Below are 20228 nucleotides of genomic sequence, written 5' to 3' on the forward strand. Positions count from 1 at the left end.
GTGATGGCTGCCTTAACAGTTTTGCACGAGACTATGCTTTGCCTTGCTCGAGACTTGGGCGGAAGAATGGACGCCATTGTTGTTTCACCGTCCTTGGCGGCCACGCCCGATTCCACGGGACTGCCGGTGAACTTGCTGCTGAGCCCATGGAGGAAGTTTCGGTTCCGCGGCGGCACCGGGGGCCGCTTGAGGACCCGGTTCCCGTGCCCGAGCAGGCCGACTTGATTGCTCGTCCTGATGTCTCCTTGGGACATTTGTCCAGCTGGCAGCTGGGGGTGGGGTGCTGTTTCTCCTCTTGGACTGGCCTGGTCGTGTCGCAGCGGTGGCTGGACTGTGTGACTTTCCTCTCCTTGATGGCGTGGTTGTTTGTGAGCTTCGGGAGGCTCCGGGACCGGCGTTGATATTGTCGGATCTTTGCTGTTTATACCTTGATGGGCTTGGATTGTTGTACTCTTCCATGGCTGCACCCCAGCCGGACTCGCTCATACTGTTTGGACCCTCAGGATTGCGCTCTAAATTGATTACCGAGAGAATTTCTGGCGGGGCCACTGCCAGACAGGGTATGGGATGATGTGTTAAGAGTCAATTGGTAATATTATTGACAGACGGCGCAGTGGATAGGTTTGATCGATATCTCATCGTGCTTATGCTCGGGTTTGTTATTCTCCAGTACAGTATTATTTCCATCCTGTGATTTCCGTTGTGTAAGGGTGAAGGGCGGGGCTGGGCGGCATGATGAGGGCCCTCCTCCGCTTACTTTCTTTCTCTATCTTCTATATTTCGGGTCTCTATTAGGGCAACAGGCACGCTGCTGGGGGGGTAGGCCATGGCCTTCTGCGCATGTGCAGGGTGGGGGTTGTGGGGTGGGGTTTTGATCGATATTTGTTTCTATGGCCCTTTAGTCTTTTTTTCCTTTTCAGTGTCGTCGTCACTCATGCTCTTTGCGATCTGTTTGGTGTTGAGGGGCGGGGGTTAGACTTGTTACCCGATGGGGCTGTGCCTACCTTTCTCCTGTTTTGTATATCTTGCCCCCCCGATGACTCCTTCATATCACTACTGTTTGCAGATATCCTGTTTTGCGCATTATTGGGAGACTGAGTACGATTGTGCGACGCTTCTTTAGTTTCCTATTTGAAAAATGAACCTCTCGAATCCTGATTTTCAACTGTTGTGTATGATTGAAAGCTCCGTACTGTTATTTTCTTATCCCGGTTCTCGAACTGCTATAATTACGTATAGTGCTGGCTTTACTCCAGCTATGTTTAGGCCCATACTACAAATAAAGGTTCAAAAAAAAAAAAAAAAAAAAAAAAAAGAATTACCCCCCAATATCTGCTTGCATCTTAGACCCCTTTTGCAGTGTCTTCCTAGACACATGGACTTCCTGTACTTTCATTGTGATAGGGTTTCGGCCCTTCCTTGGGTCCCAATAGAATTTGCGCTTGGAGTTGTTTAATTCTTAGTGTTCATTGTTGGACTGCTGACATGACAGATTTATGTTCACCAATGAAACTCCAGTACTCCTGAGGGGTATGGTTTCATACCACCAAAGGGAAACAGTTTCTATGGCCACGGTTTTGATGGATCACTAAATAAATACATACTATCCTGAGAGAGGGGTCAAAATAATACTTCTATCAAGGAAGGAGTAAAGTGGTACAGCACTAATGGAAAACTGCTAAAAGGGGTTGGTTGAATAACTTGCTTTTCACGCTATAAAACTGTATAGAATATGGTGAAGAAGAGGGACATAGTGGAATAGACCGATTACTGATCAGTACTCCTGACTGCATCAAACCCTACTCTATCGCTTCAGACCCTGCTTGATAGTTTGTTTGAATCTTTGCCCCACTTGGTATCGCCTGCTTATAACTAATAGGTCTGCCAAATATGAGGCCAAGGAACAGGGTTAAAGTTTGACAAGGAAGTGCAGGGCTCAGTGTTATGAGAATTATCCTAAGTAATATGACTACCTACCCCTGCTCAATATATGAACCTATACAATTGCCAATGCTGGAAAACATACACATTTAAACATACTAGATATTTCATTTTGTATATTCTTGGTACAGAAAACAAAAGCTGAAGATAAACTGTGCATTAAAACCTACCTTTCCACCGAGTTGTCCAAATCTTGCCATCTGAATCAAATAATTTTCCACAGCTTTGGCTTTTTCTGGTTTCACAAGAGCCAAGTTACTCACTATTAAGAAAAGGTAATCGAACATAGAAATTAAATTATCCCCATTCAAAATGTATGAAGTTGTCTTATGAGTGGTGTATAAATGCATTGCATCATAACCAATTGTTTTCTTTAATCATGGGAAATTATTCTAATTCCAACTAAGTGAAAAGCTTTAAACATAACTTGAAGATTTAATGGCTACCTTTTATTTATATTAAGCATGCTAAATCAAATAGATCTCTAGAAGGACCATTTACTGTTGAGGCAGCAAATTTATGAACAAAGACCTAATTTCACAGACATACGTAAATTAATCTTAACATGGTAGAACATTTCTCTCAGTAATAGAGCTTGAACGTATTTAAACGATAGACAAATCTATTAAGCAGGTCGATAAAAACCTGGACAATACACAAACATAGGTAACACACAAACCTATTACTGTTTCTGCATGTTTAGACTGTTTCAATTACCACAAGTTTAACCCACATACCACCAGCCTAGAAATGGGAAATTAGCATAACTTGGCAAACATATTTCTTTGTTGGAGTAGCAAGGTGACAAACAACCTGTTTTTTGTGACATGGCTTTTTTTATTGGGCACATTATATGAACAGATTAGGTGTTTTAATACTGCGAAATCCCAATAGCTCTCACGTTTCACAGACATTTTGCCCACTTTGATGTCTTTTTTTAGCTAACTCTTTTGTAGTAACTTAGATGATGAGAAAAGTTTGTATCCTGCAAGCCAACTCTCAGTTCGCCTCTGAGGCACTATTTTTAGTCATCTTCATGTCGCTCATCCTCGTTCCGCACCCCCAACCGTGGATCTAGCCTCATATTCTTTTAAGAGGCTGAGTGTAGAGAAAAATAAACAGTTCTCTCCCCATGGAAGGGACTCTGGTTGGTGGTCATATTTAAGTCCACCATCTCCAACCTTATATTCGTTTTGAACTTGTATTCTTTAGTCCTCATGTATTTGTTAAATGTAAAGGAATTAATTATAGTTTTGCCCTTCCTATACACTGACATTTTCAACTTCACTCTCTGCACTTTGGTCTCAATTCTGTTCCTGAGCCACCTTCATGCAGGGGCTGATTGGAAGTAGTTTCCCCCACCGACTATAGCCTCAAACAATACATCAAGCAATGAAAACACTTCTACTGTTAAGCTTCCAGGCATTTAAATATTTTTTTCATGTGTGTCAAGTTCCAAAGTGCATGAATCCAAAGAATTGAATAGGTCAGTAGCATAAGACACAACAGTTCGAACAGTGAAGTTACCCGTAGCGCCAGTTCTTTATAAGCAACATAAATCTTGAGAAACAGAAAGTTTCTTAGGACGTCACAAATACAATCTGCAGCACAACCCTTTATTTCAAACTATCACCCAACTGCGGTTGCTTCCTCTCACATTTCAATTCACTACATCCCTGATCAGAACGTGAAACTCAACATTATTTTAAGAAGGTGTACATTACAGACCTTCCCATACATCAGATGAACACAAAAACCACAAACTGGGCAACATGTAACAATTGCAGAATGCATTAACAGGGAAACAAAAAAAGCAATATGTAGGTGTGTACAGACAGACTTAAAGCTACTAAGGTAACTAATGCCATGCCCAGCCCTCTCATTCCGTAACAGTGATAGGAGCCTCTTCTTTTCTTGCAAGATCTTCATTCCAGAACACTACAATTTAATGCACAGTTTAGATTCTCTTACTAGTCCTATATGTTTCCATTTGACCTTCATGACTCAATAATGGGATTGTTTTCTTATACCAGCAGGTGGGTTGATTTTACTGCCTTTTGTAAGAAAATCAGTATCTACAGGGAGTTTGTCGCATATTTCCATAATTTCTTCAAATTCTTCCTAATAGCTTTTTCATCTGCCGGTCATTTCATGACATCTCTAGCCATCATCAACTCCTCATCATTTTCATCAGCAATTTCCGCATCAATCTCTTTCATGGGAATTGGCATTCTACTCAGAAAATCGGTCACATTTTTTCCTCCTGGTACGCGTTTCACCTCATAAATGGAATCTTATAAGCGCAATGATAAACAAGCTATTCTAACAGAAGGTCTCCAGTTCAGTCAACCCCACTTCCAATAGATTTTGGTCCCAACTACCCTGCATTGCACAGAGGCTTAGATGTCTGGCAAAGGCTACCTCTTACAAAAAGGTCCACTCAGGTTCCCAGTTTCAGCAACCTTTTGTGCCTCTCCTCATGCAAAAGTATACGATCGATTTGAAATCCTTATGACTTTCAGACTCAGGACACGGAGGGTGAAAAGGTTATGAACCCACCAAAAGAAAATGTATCCTAAGCAAATGTAGTCAATGAAACTGGTCTCAGGACAGCATTTGCTCATATTTTGAAAGTATGAAAAAAGGGTGTGTGGCCTGAATGGGGCATGGACTGCAAACCTCAGTCCATGCCCCAGGAAGTAGGAGGCAATCAAAATATCGCTGGCGGCCATTATGGGAAAAAAAAGTTAAACAAAAAGCAATGGATTCAGTAAAATTAGCACAAGAAGCTGTTTGGGTAGCTTAATTATGAAAGACTCATAAAAAGGCAACACAACAAGCAAGGAAGAAAATAGGCTCAAATGTGATAAGAGACAAAAGCCCTTACCCATTCCCTCTAACAACAGAACTGCATTTGCACACAAGAAAACAAAAAATACTATAAGGGTAAAATAAAAACATCAGGATTTTGTTAACGCCAGAACAAAATAACGCTGAGATGCAGTTAGGAAAAGGACTCAAAAATGCCCTTCCTTACAAGAGGATACCCAGTATGTCACAGTAAAGGCCCCTTATGACCCTTATGCCCTAGAACCACCCACAAGGCAAAGTCGCTGGAACTCTCCATATCTCCCTAGAAGTCATTGTGGCCCATGATTTCAACACAAAAACAGTCTTGATTTATACATAGAATACAGGTGTCTGATTACAATTATAAGGCTAACCAACCCATGTGCATAACTACTGTGCCTTAACAACTCAAAGGAGACATACCCACTAGACAAAAACAGAAATAGTCCAATATAATTGCCACCTCCTCCCCAGTGAGATGAATGCTATGGATAAATGAAGGGAAGCAACATTATACTGTAATCTATTCCCACATTCAAGAAACTAGACTTTGAAAATCAAAGAAAAGTTGATTCATATTCAGTGCAATTTTGGCCACAATAAATGGACCAGGCTGAAAAGCTGGAGAGCATCAGCTCTGTTTATTTAAAAAACAAAGTGATTTATCATTTGTAGTTTCTGTATTGGTCTGACAACATCTGTAACAACTCACTTTTTGCTGGAAGATTTAATGTAATGTCTTTTGCTTTTGTTTTCTTACCTCAATAAAAATGATTTGAAATAAAAAAAACAACAAAAAAAAACAAAGTGATTGAGTCAAGGGGAAATCATGGAGTGAAGGGAGGGCAAGGGACTGGATGGACAGAGAAGACAACAAATACGAAATATCATAATATAACAAATGGGAAGAGTACCAAAAATAAGCCACAGAGTAGGTGGCGAGGATGAATACAGTTCCTGACTTCTACTGAGCGAGCAAAGCTAACCTGAATTCTTTCTAGGATGATTAGGGAGTAGAAGTGACTCCAATAGTGCTGTTTAAAGTACAATTTCACTTAACTTTGCTCAAATGCCAAAAACCCAAAGCACTTCCTAAATATTCCAGTGCTTTCGTGGAGTGCCAAGCCAATGAAACCTGACACTCCCCAAGGGTTGACCGTATTTGTGTCGAACTGTGCAGTGGGTACTCCTATGTGTAAATAATCACCTCCATTGTGCCAGGGCTAGCCTTTGGCGATGGTGCCCCCATATAGTTTAGGTGCCATATTATGCCAAGAATTACATATAATACACCAGTGCCAGAATTTTGCCGTTACATCCACACACCAAGGGTGACCCATTGTTAAAATTAACATTGGTATATCAAGGACAGCATTTTGTCAACAGAGCTTTCTTAAGCAAATAATTACACTCAACATGCCAGTGTCATAATTTTGGCATGGATTCCATCCATATAACATGCATGACCCAAGTGCCAAAAGCTCAATTTTTTGTCAGAGCCAGCATTTTGTCATAGTTGCCTCCCTTCTGACATGCCATTGTAGTCATCTGCAATGCCAAGAATTACCTCAAGTAAGCCATTGCCAGCATTTTTCCTGGGGTGTCCCATATGCCAAGAGTTCCCTCTAGTGTGCCAGTATTTTGATATGGGAGTCCTTTATATATGAAAAAATACGTTGAGTTTGTTAGTATTTTGCCATGAATTCCTCTTAAGAAGGGTCACTTAAATTATGTAGCAATGAAGGGACAAATTAGGCAGCAGAGTTGCAGAATTATGTGGCAAGAAAAGAAATTATGAGCATAATTTGTGACAGTATCATTTCATTATTTTCTCATTTTAATTCATATGAATACCGTCTGGGCAAAGCTACATCTCCTTAGTAACAACTTAATACAACAAACAGCAACTGATAGGTCATCAGTAAACTGAAGCTCACTTTGCTGACAATTTTTGAGGGGTTAAATCTGCAAATTATGCAGGAGATTGTGGATGAGGTGGCAATTGAGACAAATCAACAATGATGCCGAAAATGCCATGGCTGCAGAATATAGAAACAATGGGATGGAAGCGCACTCCCTATTCAAACTATTCAGAAAAATCTAACAAATTATACTCTGTTCTTGTAAAGGTGCTGCAGCGTTGCACTTGCTGCCATACAAGTGCTAGTGAATTGAATACTAACGTACCGCCAAGGTTGGCAGGTCACCCCTCGCACTGTGCTTATACGGTCCTTCCAGACTCTTAATAAAATACTCAAGATCAAAACATAAACTTAACAGGTACAATGAATCAAGCCAATATTTTCGCACTAAATGCTGAATATATTCTTTTATGTGCATCATAAATCTTTAAAGCAAATGCTTAGATTTGTTCAAAATGACCAAGTACATCTGGTTCAAAAGAAGATTATACATTCAGTGATCATAACATTATGATGAAATCTCATCTGGTTATATCTTCAAAGTGATTCATAACAAGATCAAAAATTTTGATGAAGTGCCCGATGCATTTCTGGACAGCGATGTCCCTTCCTCAGGGGCAATCTGTGAAAGCAAAGAACGACTATTCAGGGTCACAGTTAACAGCATGAATGTTGATTCAATATTAGATGACACCATGTGCGGGTTTAGACTTAGAAACCGAATGATAATGGTAAAGTTGCATATACTGAGTTTGACATTATGATAATTAATTAATGAGCGTGTTATTATAGATAGAAAGTACTCAAAGGATAAAAAATAAAAGTGCATCCGATTACTATCTTGAGTCACAGTAGAGTCACCTCACTGTTCAGAGACAGCACTTCTCTTTGAACATTACGAGAATATTTATGTAGGTTACCCTTATCTTTTGGCAGCGTTTTTCATTGGCCCTGAAGATTGCCCTTTGATCCAGAAGATATTTACTGAGCACAACACAGGAAATTGGTTTCCTTTTACTATCAGGTAGGGCATTTTGTTGGCCTTTCGTAGCAGGCTATACAGTTTAGCAATTATCCAGTTTAAGGCTTACTCAGCTTCTTGCCTGTTATTGTTTGCAGTTGGCGATTAGCAGTGTTCAGCCAGGTACTCAAATCTTGACTTTCTTTCCCATATTGGTGTGGTTTTCAAGTAGGTAGGAATTTCTCGATCATGTTATTTTTCTTTATTTCCTTCTTCCTTGGTTTTGAGATTGGTCCATTTCGGAGCATTTTGGTCTTTTTATTATCTTTACTGGGACCTTCGAATCTATGGTTTAACACGAGTTGTGCATGTTTTCTTTTCTTTTTTATCCTTGGAGTACTTTCTATCTATAATAACACACTCATTAATTAATTATCATAATGTCAAACTCAGTATATGCAAGTTTACCGTTTATCATTCGGTTTGTAAGTCTAAACCCGCACATGGTGTCAACTAATATTGAATCAACATTCATGCTGTTAATTGGGACCCTGAATAGTCGTTCTTTGCTTTCACAGATTGACCCTGAGGAAGGGACATCGCTGTCCCGAAATGCATCGGGCACTTCATCAAAAATTTTGATCTGGTTATGTATCACTATGAAGATATAACCAGATGCGATTTCATCATAATGTTATGTTATTATCACTGAATGTATAATCTTCTTTTGAACCAGATGTACTTGGTCATTTTGAACAAATCTAAGCATTTGCTTTAAAGATTTATGATGCACGTAAAAGAATATATTAAGCATTTAGTGTGAAAATATTGGCTTGATTCATTGTACCCGTTAAGTTTGTTTTGATCTCGAGTATTTTATTAAGAGTCTGGAAGGACCGTATAAGCACAGTGCGCGGCGTGACCTGCCAACCATGGCGGTACGTTTAGTATGGCTGCAGAATCCCATAATTCCAGGGGCCCTGTCCTTATCCCATGAATTACATCCAATATTCCATCCTTTTTTAGGAGTGCCCCTTAAGTCAACAATGGCCTCCAGTATGCTAGGCCCAGAAGCGGATTTTCAAGAGTACCACCCACACGCTCGCTCACTTACCTCAATTCACTTATTCTCACACACACTCATTCGCCCTCACTCAGTCACTTTCAGCTCACTTGCTCACTCTTAATGAGTCTCACTCATTACGTTCACACACTCCCAGTCACTCGCACAATGCTCACAGGTAGCAGCACACTCTCACTCAAATATTGTCAATTGCATTCACACACTAATTCATATCATTTTCACTCTCAAGCACTTGCACTACCAGTATCATTCTGCCTCAAATAGTTCTCATCGAGTTACACTCACGGTATTCACTTTCAATTATTTGCAATAACTCCCCATCAGCGACTCACTCACACTCAAACAACTTCAGAGACATACATGCTCATTCACAGACTCAACTGCACACTCAAATTGGAGAGATTTTTTGTTTGTTTTTTAAACGTACTTTCCACTGCCTTTGCAAGTCTGCTTCAGTTCAGCGTGCTGCATAGATCCTCCTAGCAGGAATACAGCTCCCTGCCTCTGCTATTAAAGCAGAAAACTGAAAGCTGGAACCCGTGCACAGGTTCTGGGTTTCAGTGGCTTGCTTTTTAACTCCTCCTTTTCCGAACTCATCACATGACAGAGTGGGGTCAGGAGCCTCTTAACAGGATGGGGTGGGGTTAGAAAGATTCTGACTCCACCATGTGACAACTTGATTCCAATGTAATGCTGGGCACTTACGGGTTGCAGCCTAATGCAATTGTTGCTACTTTCAACTGTATTGCTGCAGGGTGTCACAACTTGGGAGGAACATGGGCATGCATGTCAGACTGTTGAAGTCAGGCTTGGACTTCACCAGACCTGGAAATCCATTTAATTGCTGGTGTAGGCACCGCTATGAGCCTGCGCCAGCCATCAGGCAGATGCACTACCTCAGAGGACCTGCTATTTTGTATATTTATTTTAATAATTTATTTTAATAATGAATAATGGGTTATAATTCACTGATGCTATAATAAGAATTGGTCAGAAAACAAAGACGGCGGGCACCCATACTTATAGAAGTGAGATTACAACAGTTTTATATCTACGGATAAAAATCAAGTTATTATACCCCTTATTTCCCATCTTTGTGTCAGCAGCAAATTTGTTCACACCGCTCAGGAGAGTGACACCTCCCGACACCATCTTAAAACCCTAATTTAACTATAAATAATCTTTTTTTATGTGCCAGTAGGCACTCTGTGCCACCTCAACCTATGACCGATTATCTCAATCCATTATCCTGCTTTGAAAATCAAGGCTGTCCGAGAGATACCCATGGTTAGGGCAAATCAGATAGCTCATCTAAAGTGTAAGGTGGTGGATATTAAAAGGATCAGAAAATGGTTTCTTTATTCACAAACTGAGCACTCAGGTTACGTGAGTTTAACAGTCAAATTTGATAGAGAGCAAATCATAACTCTTGTGCTACACATTGCTAAAATAGAGTTTATTCTAATAAGGTTACTTTCAAGCGGCTTAAATATAAGGAACCATCTCAAAGATGGTCCACATAAGGCACACTAAGAAACGTGGATGCCCCAATAACACAGTGAAGAGAAAATGGTCTCTAGAAGGCCTGGAAAAATAAATTATTAGCACCTGCTATTTCTTCAAGCAACATAGCTCAATCAGAAAGGGGCTGTGTAAAGAAAGTATATGCAGTGGAGTACAGAAATCCAAGATAGGTGGCAACACTGTGCCAGAGAAGCTTATAACTTAAGAACAGAAGGTTATGGGAGGCAAGAACTGCCAGTAAGTGATTTCAATAGCAATGTTTAATGAGAAGGGTGTTTGGCCGAAAACTAAATAGGCTAAAAGGTCTACACTGGTAGGAGTGTTTGAGCAGATCAGGTCGATAATCTTGTTAGAGGGGGATCTTAAATTAGTCGACTAAATTAAAATTGACCATCTCTAAAATATACATGCAGTCAAAGGACTGCTCCTTTCACTGTGAGATGGGTGTAGTAAATGTGCACTGTCTTGTTAACACAAAAACCTGCACACAAAAAACATTCCTATCATTTGCAATGGGGGTGGAAGCTTGCCCCGTGCACTACTAAGAAGCATACTGCACCATTCTCACACGCGTACAAACTAGGTGAAGTTTTAAGAGATACCTAAATATACTCACAACCAAAGGATTTGTCCTGTCCTGTAAAACTTTAAGAAATGGGTGTCTATGTTCAGTATTAGCCACATTCTTTGAACCTTTAGCATAACCTCTATTGAATCGAATGAAGCCAACAGCTCCTGCCACTCTGTGGCTGGATATATTCTTCTCAATTTTACTGCAGCAGACAGTAACAGATTTGCAACCGCCTTCTTTGCCCATCATTTGTGGACAGTAATGCACAATCTAACATTTTTAGTGGACGTATGTTCTTAATGTTATGGTGATACAGTTTAGTCTCGGTTTACGAGCCATAGTACTTACATCTTGCACGAGCGGACTGTTCCAAAACTTGCGCTAAGATACTGTTTCTCACCTCCGTTTCCCTGAAATTGACAAAAAAAAAGTAGGAAGCACTGAATTTTCATGTAACCAACAAGACACACAATGCAGGTGTAGCAAACGTCTGTGCTCTAGAACATTTGATGTAGCCCAAAGTTCAAAAAGGTGTATTCTCCATCTTGTCTGTGAAGATAAATCTAGTAGAATATGGTTTCAGTATGTTTGTATACACTCCAAGATTTGCCTAGGAGGCCGATTATTTCTAAAAGACTTTGAAACAGAATTATTTTAGAAGGAGAACCTATCCTACTACATCTGCTCATTTGCCAACTTCTAACAAAGCAGCCTCAAGCTCGTCATCAGCTACGGCGCTCGTATGCTGATGACGAGCTGAGCTATTCATGTAAAGTGAGTTTTTAAAATCTGCAGCACACCGCGGTAAATCGTACCGCGGTTAAGGTGTTAAATGGTGGTACAATGTTAATCTCCATTTATGTGTGGAGGCATCACATATCATGTTTTTCTTCTAGTTAAATCTCTCCCATTTAACTCCAGTGGCCCTTTTGCTCTTCCTCTGGCTGTTCCTAACTGTTTACCAGCAAAGACGTCCGCAAGCACAATAGCCCCAAGATCCCTCTCCAGGTTCATGATTTTTAAGCTCTCACCTCTCATGCTCCCTTGTTCGCAATGATATTTCCATTGGACTACAAACACCTCAGTTGAAATATCCCAACCAGTCAATTCCCGTTTTAAATTGTCATCATGTTTGCCAACATCTGGTACCAGTCATATGACATGTGTCGTATGCAGATTTGGTATCTGACCGTCAGTCTCATATACAATGTAATTTATGGCCGAATTGAAGAACGGAGGCCAAGGTCTTATCCCCATGTCATGTCTATTGTCACATTCTCTGGATTGCCTCGATTAAGCCATTATATTTCTTCCTCTTAGCCAGTTTGTAATCTAGCAGCTCATCTTTCCCATCACTATTGGTTAATCTTTGGTTTAGTCTTCCATTCTGCGTGAAAAAAACTTTCAATTTTATACTACTGAGAAAGCAAATAGCACCCATTAGTTTGACTTTATGAAAATACATGCAAAGATCACAATCCTATGTGTCTGATATGCCAATCATGCTCATGAAACTAACATAAAGCACCATTTATGTCCAAGAAGCAGACTAGCCTTTAACAAGCATTTTTCCTTAAATGCCCCACGTCAGTCTGAAGCGATTCTAACCACATCTGGCTGGCTTGTAGTGGTCAGGCAACTCTGCTAACAAATGACAATTTTTTTTAACAATTCAATATATAAAAAGTAATATTTTTTTATTCAATTAATTAAATACTTCATGATTAATTAAGACTGGTCACAAAGCTATATATATATACTGTTAATATGCTCATTGTCAAATAGCCGCGACAGAAATAAAAAAAACTGTCAAATTGATGACATCACTCAACCACAAGGCAGTGATGAGATCTTCATCTAAAGGCCCACACATCCAAGCACTAAGGTTGCTATACTGGGGCCATACAATGGTATGAGTATCCTTTGGAATTGTTGTTGGTGAACAACCAAATACATCAAAAACTGTGGATCGTGTCAAAGGGTCCACCAACATCCCACAGCAATACATGATGCCTAGTATCCCTACTAGTAAAGCATCTAAATGGAGCTACCATGAAACTGGGTGAGAAAACATACCTGCCGTGCTGGGTTCCCAGTGAAACTAGGGTCCTGTATAGTACTTTTTAATTACAATAAAATCAGTTGGTCATCTGGTTCACTTTTGCACTGTGAAATAAAAATCATGGAAAATGCTTTGTTGGACAATTTAATTACTCATACTTCAGAAACAAGGGGCTTCCTTTGTCATATAAACATGGATAACAGCCAACTTGTGACTAGTTTAAAAGAACCCTACTGAGTTTTGGCTAGTGCCCACAGTGTGACAACACTTTCTGGATCCCCATGATCAGTTGGTAAATGACAGAGAACTTCCTGAAACTATATGAGCAAGTGCATCAAGCCTCCCTTGTTAGACATCAGCTTGCGGAGAGGGGTGTGAAAGCCTGCATCTATTGAGTCTTGCCCAGGCAAAGAAAATGTGTAAATGATCAGTGCCTTCTTATGGACTATCAGCTTATCATGCCAGGAAACACAAGTCACTAAACTAAACTATATAGCTTGGATCTTGCTCTCCACAACTGTTCAGACCAATTCTACCTTTCTTGGAACCACATTTACACATTCCTGAATTAAACATTTGTATTGAATCTGGTCTTGGGTATGGAAATATTGTTTACACTGCAGCATCCTCTCGACAAAAGAAATTACTTTAAAATGATACTGTTTTGCTTAGTAAGGATCCGTGCAAAAGTGATTATATTTCGTCCACTTTAATTTACTCTACTTTGGCTCCCTAAAAAGTAGAGAAAACCATTCTATGCCATGGTGATCGTTCATGAGTATACTTATGGAAACTTCACATTCTTGACCATCCAGATTTAGGTGGTACAAGCCAGGAGGCGCTTTTGGATCTGCACACCGTTGGTTTATTGGTCAGCCAATTTCTTAAATTGACCAGAGTGGGTGGCAGAGAGGTTTTATTTTCAGCACCAAATGTGTGAAACACTTCTTCATCTCCATCTGCACAAGGACATTTTAGGAAAGTCTTGAAACCTTGGCTGTCACTTTTCAACACTGGGTGAATTTGAAAGGCCTGATGTCTTAAGTGTGTCTTTCTGGTCTTACTTTGCCATTTTTCTGATTGACCCAAGAAACTTTAACATCCGGATTTACCACGCACCAAAGGGAAAGACTGCAACTCATAACTGATTGCCTGATGCGTAAAATACCTTCAGTGAATTAGAAATCTTACAAGACCACATCATATAAGGGGCAAGCCATCTCCCTGCAAATTCTAGTTAGTGATCTGCGATTGATAGTGCTCTGGGGACATGGGCTTCTCTAGGTGCACACAAAATAGGTTACATTTCATACCAATGGGAACTTAAGATTTCTCCGGTAATTTCCTATCTAAAAGTGGACAGGGAGGCAAATACCACTTCCCCCAACCCCAGTTATACTTCAAATAAACTGTATCATACTTACCCCATCATAATAATAATAATAATAATAATAATAATAATAATGAGTCTTGTAAGAGCGCGAACAGCTACCTCACATGGAGATGTCCCGGCGCTATGAGAACATACTAGCCATGAGTCAGGTGGCAGATCTTAGCATAGTGTAGTAAATAGCCAGGTTTTTAGCAGTCGTTTAAAACAAGTTTCAGAAGGGGCCTGTTGTAATGCAGGAGGGAGAGAGTTCCATAGCCCCGCCACATTGGCCAAGAAGGTTCTTCCACCCAGCCGCACCCTTCGCGCTCAGGGGACCACAAGCTGCACCCGCCCATTGGAGCAGAGGGTCCTCGACTGGTGATACCTAGGTAGCCTGGCTCTCAGATAATTAGGACAGATGCCATACAGGGACCTGAAGGCCAGCGTCAAGGTTTTAAACTTGATCCTACTGGCCACTGGAAGCCAGTGCAGTGCCCGAAGATGAGGAGAGACAGGGTGCTTGAAGGGAATACACCTCAACAGTCTCGCAGCCGCATTCTGCACCAACTGTAGGCGCTGGATTGAATATCGGGGAAGACCTAGATAGAGTCCGTTGGCGTAGTCCAGCCTCGATGTAACTGTGGCATGGACTACAGTCTTACGACACTCTTCTGGTAGAAGTCTCAGGATCTTGCGCAGATTCCTCAGCTTGGATAGACAGCATCCTGCTACCTGCCGAATATGAAAATCAAAAGAGAGACTGCTATCCCAGCGGACTCCCAGGTTTTTTGCGCTCTGGCTCGGCGCCGGGGACATCCCCATTTCCACCGGCCACCAAAACTCTGCAGGGGGTGGCGTTCCCTTGCCAAAGAAAATGACCTCTGTCTTCTCAGCATTCAATTTAAGTTTATTAGCGTTCATCCAAATGGCCACATCTCGGAGGCACCCCTTAAAAGTTGCGAAAGCTTCTTCAGACACCTCCGAGTATGGGAACACCAGCTGGGTGTCATCCGCATAAGATATTGCCTTGACCCCCCAGTTTGAGATGAGTGTGAACAGAGGTGCCAAGTAAATATTAAATAGAAGCGGGCTCAGGGCCGACCCCTGAGGAACGCCACATTTTATCTTGGTGGGTTTAGATACCATGCGACCCAATGCCACCTTCTGTTTTCTCAGTGATAGGTAAGACTGAACCCATCCAAGTGCTTGATCTTTTAGCCCTATCTCAGCTAGGCGTTGTATGAGCCTATCATGATCCACCGTATCGAAGGCGGCCGACAGGTCCAGGAGAACCAGCATAGCTGATTCCCCTGCATCCATCGACCACCTCACAGATTCTGCCACTTCAATGAGGGCAGTCTCCGTGCTAAAGCCCGGTCTAAAGCCTGATTGAGTCTCATGTAGGACATCATTGTCCTCAATAAATTTTTTAAGCTGGCGCTGGTATAACTTCGAGCATTTTTCCTGGGGCCGCCAAAAGAGAAATTGGGCGCAGGTTACCCAGGTCCAGCGGATCCCCATTTGCTTTTTTCTTTAGTGGAAGAAGAGTGGCATGCTTCCAAGCGTCCGGGAATACTCCTGAAGTAATGGACCCATTCCAGATGGACTGAAGGGTGGGAGCCACAAATTCAGTTATAGATTTCCAAAGTTTAGGCGGACAGGGATCATCGGGAGAGCCCGATTTACATTTTTGTAGCTCCTTGATAACGGAGTCCAAATCTATCTGAACGAACTGCTCGAGTGCTACCCCTGGCATTGTTTTTTTTTACTGTATCTGATTTCTCCGTCCTGACCTCCGGGCCAAAGGAGTCGTACACTTTTTGAATCTTACCCTCAAAAAACTCAGAGATACTGTTGCACAATGATAAGGATGGGGAAACCTCCCTTTCTATGCAGCTACGTTTAAAAAAGGACTGTACCACTTTAAAAACTTCCTTACTAGAGTGCTCAGCTTCTCGAATAGAGGTTGCAAAGAAGGCTTTCTTGGTCCTTCTCACCGACTTCTGCAAATTTTTTAGTGCCTCCTTATAAAGGTCCCTTTCTGCCTCTCCATACCTTACTCTCCATAGTCTCTCTAATTTTTTACATGCCTTCTTTTCGGCTCTGAGGTCACTCGAGAACCAGGGGGCCGATGGGGACTCCCTTTGTGAGGTTGCATGTTTGGCGGGTGCAACTGAGTCCACCATGTTCTTGATCCAATCATTGAATAATTGCGCATCAGTGTTACGGTCAGCCGTTAAAACAGGTTTTTTCAGGCCCAGGGCCGGGCCCATTGCCGCAGGGACTAGCGAATGGGCTTGGCAAGACCTTTATTTTTGATGAAGCTTAAAGAGCAAGATCTTGGGGATAGAATTTGTCTACACACAACCTCTCAATTGCAGTAGTGATCAAAATGCAGTAGGTTCCAAATGTAAAGCTTCATTTCCAAAAAGTAGTTGCACTTCTGTTCCATCTACACAGAATATCGGAATGAAACATTGTTGCACACATTTTTGGGGTACAATCATGGAGAACTTCGATATGGTTAAGGAAAAATACGCTTTGTGAATCGCATTCATGTTGACTTTAAATTTGAAATCTCAGAGACAGGCAATGATCAATTATAGTGGTTCTCCTGGAGCTCAGACCTTTTTCTGAGACTAATATTTCTTGTGGCTGCCAATCACAGTACCAAACCAACCTATGACCATCACACTCATACAAGTGTGACAATACAGACTATCCCAGGGCCCCAAACATAAGAATATCTGGTGACGGCAGCTATTAATAATTTTTTATTGATATTGAATTAATAAACACATTTTATTTTGCTGGTTTCTAAATTGGACAAACAGCACAACCGTGTGGCAGACTATCATAAGCGTTGGTGCTGAACACCGAAGATTTCCTTGCACCTCAAAGGGCCTGGTCTGCCTCTGACAAAGCAGTCTCCACCTCCTGCCAGGAATTCACGCCAGAGAAGGCGCAACTGCTTCTAGCAGGACACAGACACCCTCTGCCTGAAAGATCAAAGGATTTCTATATACAATACTGGGTCCCAGACCTCTGAATTTCAGGACTCATCTGGATCAAGAAGACTGCACAGAAGAAGAGCCAGAGAAGCTGCTAAAAGGAATGACCGCTTTGCTGTGTGCTTTGCTGGGCTGACCTGACCTGCAGTGGCTGCTTCTGTCTTGGGCAGTGAAAGGCCTGGACTGGACTTTCTGCAACCAAATTGGTGAGACTCTCCAAGGGTGTTAGGTAGAGCTTGCCCCCTGTTCACGAAGTCACAGGAACAGCAAAGACTTCAGGTTCTTCGACCTGCAGCACTGGGGACTGTGTGTTTTGTGCTGCAACCCGAAGAACGCCACTCGACGACGTCTAGGACGACCCTGCCAAACCAGTGTCCTGAAGGCACCGCTGCAACGGACCCTGGTTTTACCGACGGCGCTTGCTGATGCCATCACCGAGCCGTTGCTCGCACCGCGACCTGTGGGCACCGCACTCTGCACCGCCTTCCTTCAAGACGAAGCTTTGGCACTGCAGAGGGCACCGCCTCCACGCCGCACCGCTACCCTGGTCTCAACGACAATGCCTGCGGACGAACATCATCGCTACACAACGACGGCATGGCCTTCCTGACGCCACCACTTCCCGCCGAAATAGACACCGCTACTTGCACTGTGGTTCGGGGGCACCGCTAGTAAGTTAAACAACGCATTACCTTCATCCCACAGAGCATGGTTAAATCCCTCAAATCACCCTTTGATACTTTTGGCTATCTCAGAGTGCTATAAATTCTTACATCTGGTTAAGGAAGAAAAAACAGGAAGGGGCATAGCCATAGCTTTTAAAAATCATCTCTCTGAACTGAGTCTCTACCTTAAGTAACGATTGCCTAAAATTGGGAATTTTTAAGATCACCTATCCCCTACAGATAGCTGGTATGGAGCACTAATATCGTCCTACAAGATCTAAAGCCAATTTCACGGACCAATTGGTGGAACAAATCGCCTTGCATCAAATACATTTCTTCTGCTGGGGGGGGGGGGGGGGGGGGGGGGGGGGGACTTCAACTTTCATGGTGAAAATCTTACTAACCCGGATGTTAATAAACTCCTCTCTTCCCTTGACTTAATTCGACTCACTCAAGGAGTTAAAAGGTCCAACACATCGGGCTGCTCACTCACTAGACCTAATTTTCTCTAACACGGACCAGTTGAGTTGTAGCCATCCTGACCCCCTCACATGGACAGATCACGCCATGATTAAGTTTGCCATTCAACAGTCGCGTTCGAGGACTTTAGATAAAACGCAGGACTAAAACAAGAGTGGCGCAGGCCATGGCGAAATCTCTTTAGAAGCCTTTAACAAGGCTTTTCCCATGGAGCCAGCAAAGAACGATATGGAAGTATCCAAGATGTTGGAGGACTTCAATACTGTTTCAGGAACAGCCTTAGACTACGTGATCCCACTAAAAAAGTATGGTACCCTTCAACGGCGGCCTTGAATGCCCTGGTTTACTCTGGAGTTAAATATTGAAAAATCTAAATGTAGGAGACTGGAAAGAATCTGGAGAGCCAGTAAGGACTCTCAAAACAGATGACAGTATAGACAGTCTTTGTCCAGGTTTCACCTAAATTTAAAAGTAGCCAGACGTTAGTTTATTATCAACCAAATTGAACACGCAAGCAATTCCCCTAAAGCCCTCTTTAGTATAATAAGGGACTTTGTATCTCCTAATGTCTGTAGACAGTCCCCAACGGAATCTCAGGAGTTTTGAAACTCCTTAGCAACCTATTTTCAGGAAAAAAATATCCAATATCTATGCAAACTTTCCATCCATCCATCTTTCCATCCACCGTCAACCCTGAATCTTTCACATAACCTGAGGGCTCTGGAAAGATTTGCATGTAGAAACTTAGAACGTTTTGAACCAACCTCGACTGAGGAGGTCTCCAAAAGGTCTGTCTACTGCTAAATCTGGTTCGCACCTAAATCTTTGCCCACCAAAGACAATGGCTCTCCTAGCCACGAGTTGTGCTCCTGCAATCCGAGATATTTAGAACCATTCAATTCATCTGGTACTATGCCAATGACATGGAAGGAAGAGTTTGTTCACCCAATATTAAAAAAACACCAGCTGACCCTCTAATACTAAGCAACTACTGCCCTATTTCCTTACTACCCCTATTGGCCAAGCCGCTGGAAAGTATCATAAACACACAACTAAGTTCATACCTGGAATCCAATAAAATTTTGGATCCATCGCAATCTGGCTTCTGACCGGGTTTCAGTACTGAGACCGCCATCCTGGCTGTGACTGACTCCCTTAGGCAGACAATAGACGCGGGAGGATCAGTAGTACTGATACCATCTCGCACTCAAAGCTGGCGGAAAGACTACTCTTCTGCGGTATCCAAGGGACAGCCTTGAAATGGCTGCAACATTTCATGTCCAATAGAGCGCAACCCATCATGTTGGGGCCCTACATGTCAGAAAAATGCATCTTGATAGGGGTGTACCTCAGGGCTCTTGCCTAAGCCCGACTTCATTTAACATATATATGGCTCCTCTGGCAAAAATAGTTGAACAGCAAGGATTTGAGATAATTTCATATGGCTGATGATACTCAGCTTATGTTTACCATCGGTCCAATCCAGAAACAGAGAAAACACGATTTGCCACCGGAATGCTCGCAATTTCCAGCTGGATGACGGAGAACTGCCTTCAACTGAATCCGGAAGAACCGAGGTTATGCTTATGGGAAAACCTCATATCTGGTCGGAAGAATGGTGGCCCTCATAATTGGGAACAGCCCCTGTTCCCAAACAATGTGTTAAAAACCTAGGTCTAAAGCTGGACCAGACGCCGATTATGAAAGACCATGTTGCTGCCACTACCAGCTCCTGTTATTATAGTTTACGTCTGCTCCGAAAAATCCTTCCTTACATGCCTACTA

The 20228-nt window shown here is 42.1% G+C and overlaps 1 protein-coding gene across 1 annotated transcript in view; it reads right to left on the bottom strand.

The window, feature by feature from the left end:
- Positions 1–20228, bottom strand: part of PDCD5 (programmed cell death 5) — a 67080-nt gene that overhangs the window by 26938 nt on the left and 19914 nt on the right. Inside the window, exons 3-4 of the mRNA XM_086945458.1 lie at positions 11202–11263; positions 2112–2203 (exon numbers count right to left, since the gene is read on the bottom strand). Coding sequence (XP_086801584.1) covers positions 2112–2203; positions 11202–11263 — 154 coding nt within the window. The remainder of the gene's footprint in view (positions 1–2111; positions 2204–11201; positions 11264–20228) is intronic.

This window comes from Lissotriton vulgaris, chromosome 12 (assembly GCF_964263255.1).
Source record: "Lissotriton vulgaris chromosome 12, aLisVul1.2, whole genome shotgun sequence".
Lineage (NCBI taxonomy): Eukaryota > Metazoa > Chordata > Amphibia > Caudata > Salamandridae > Lissotriton > Lissotriton vulgaris.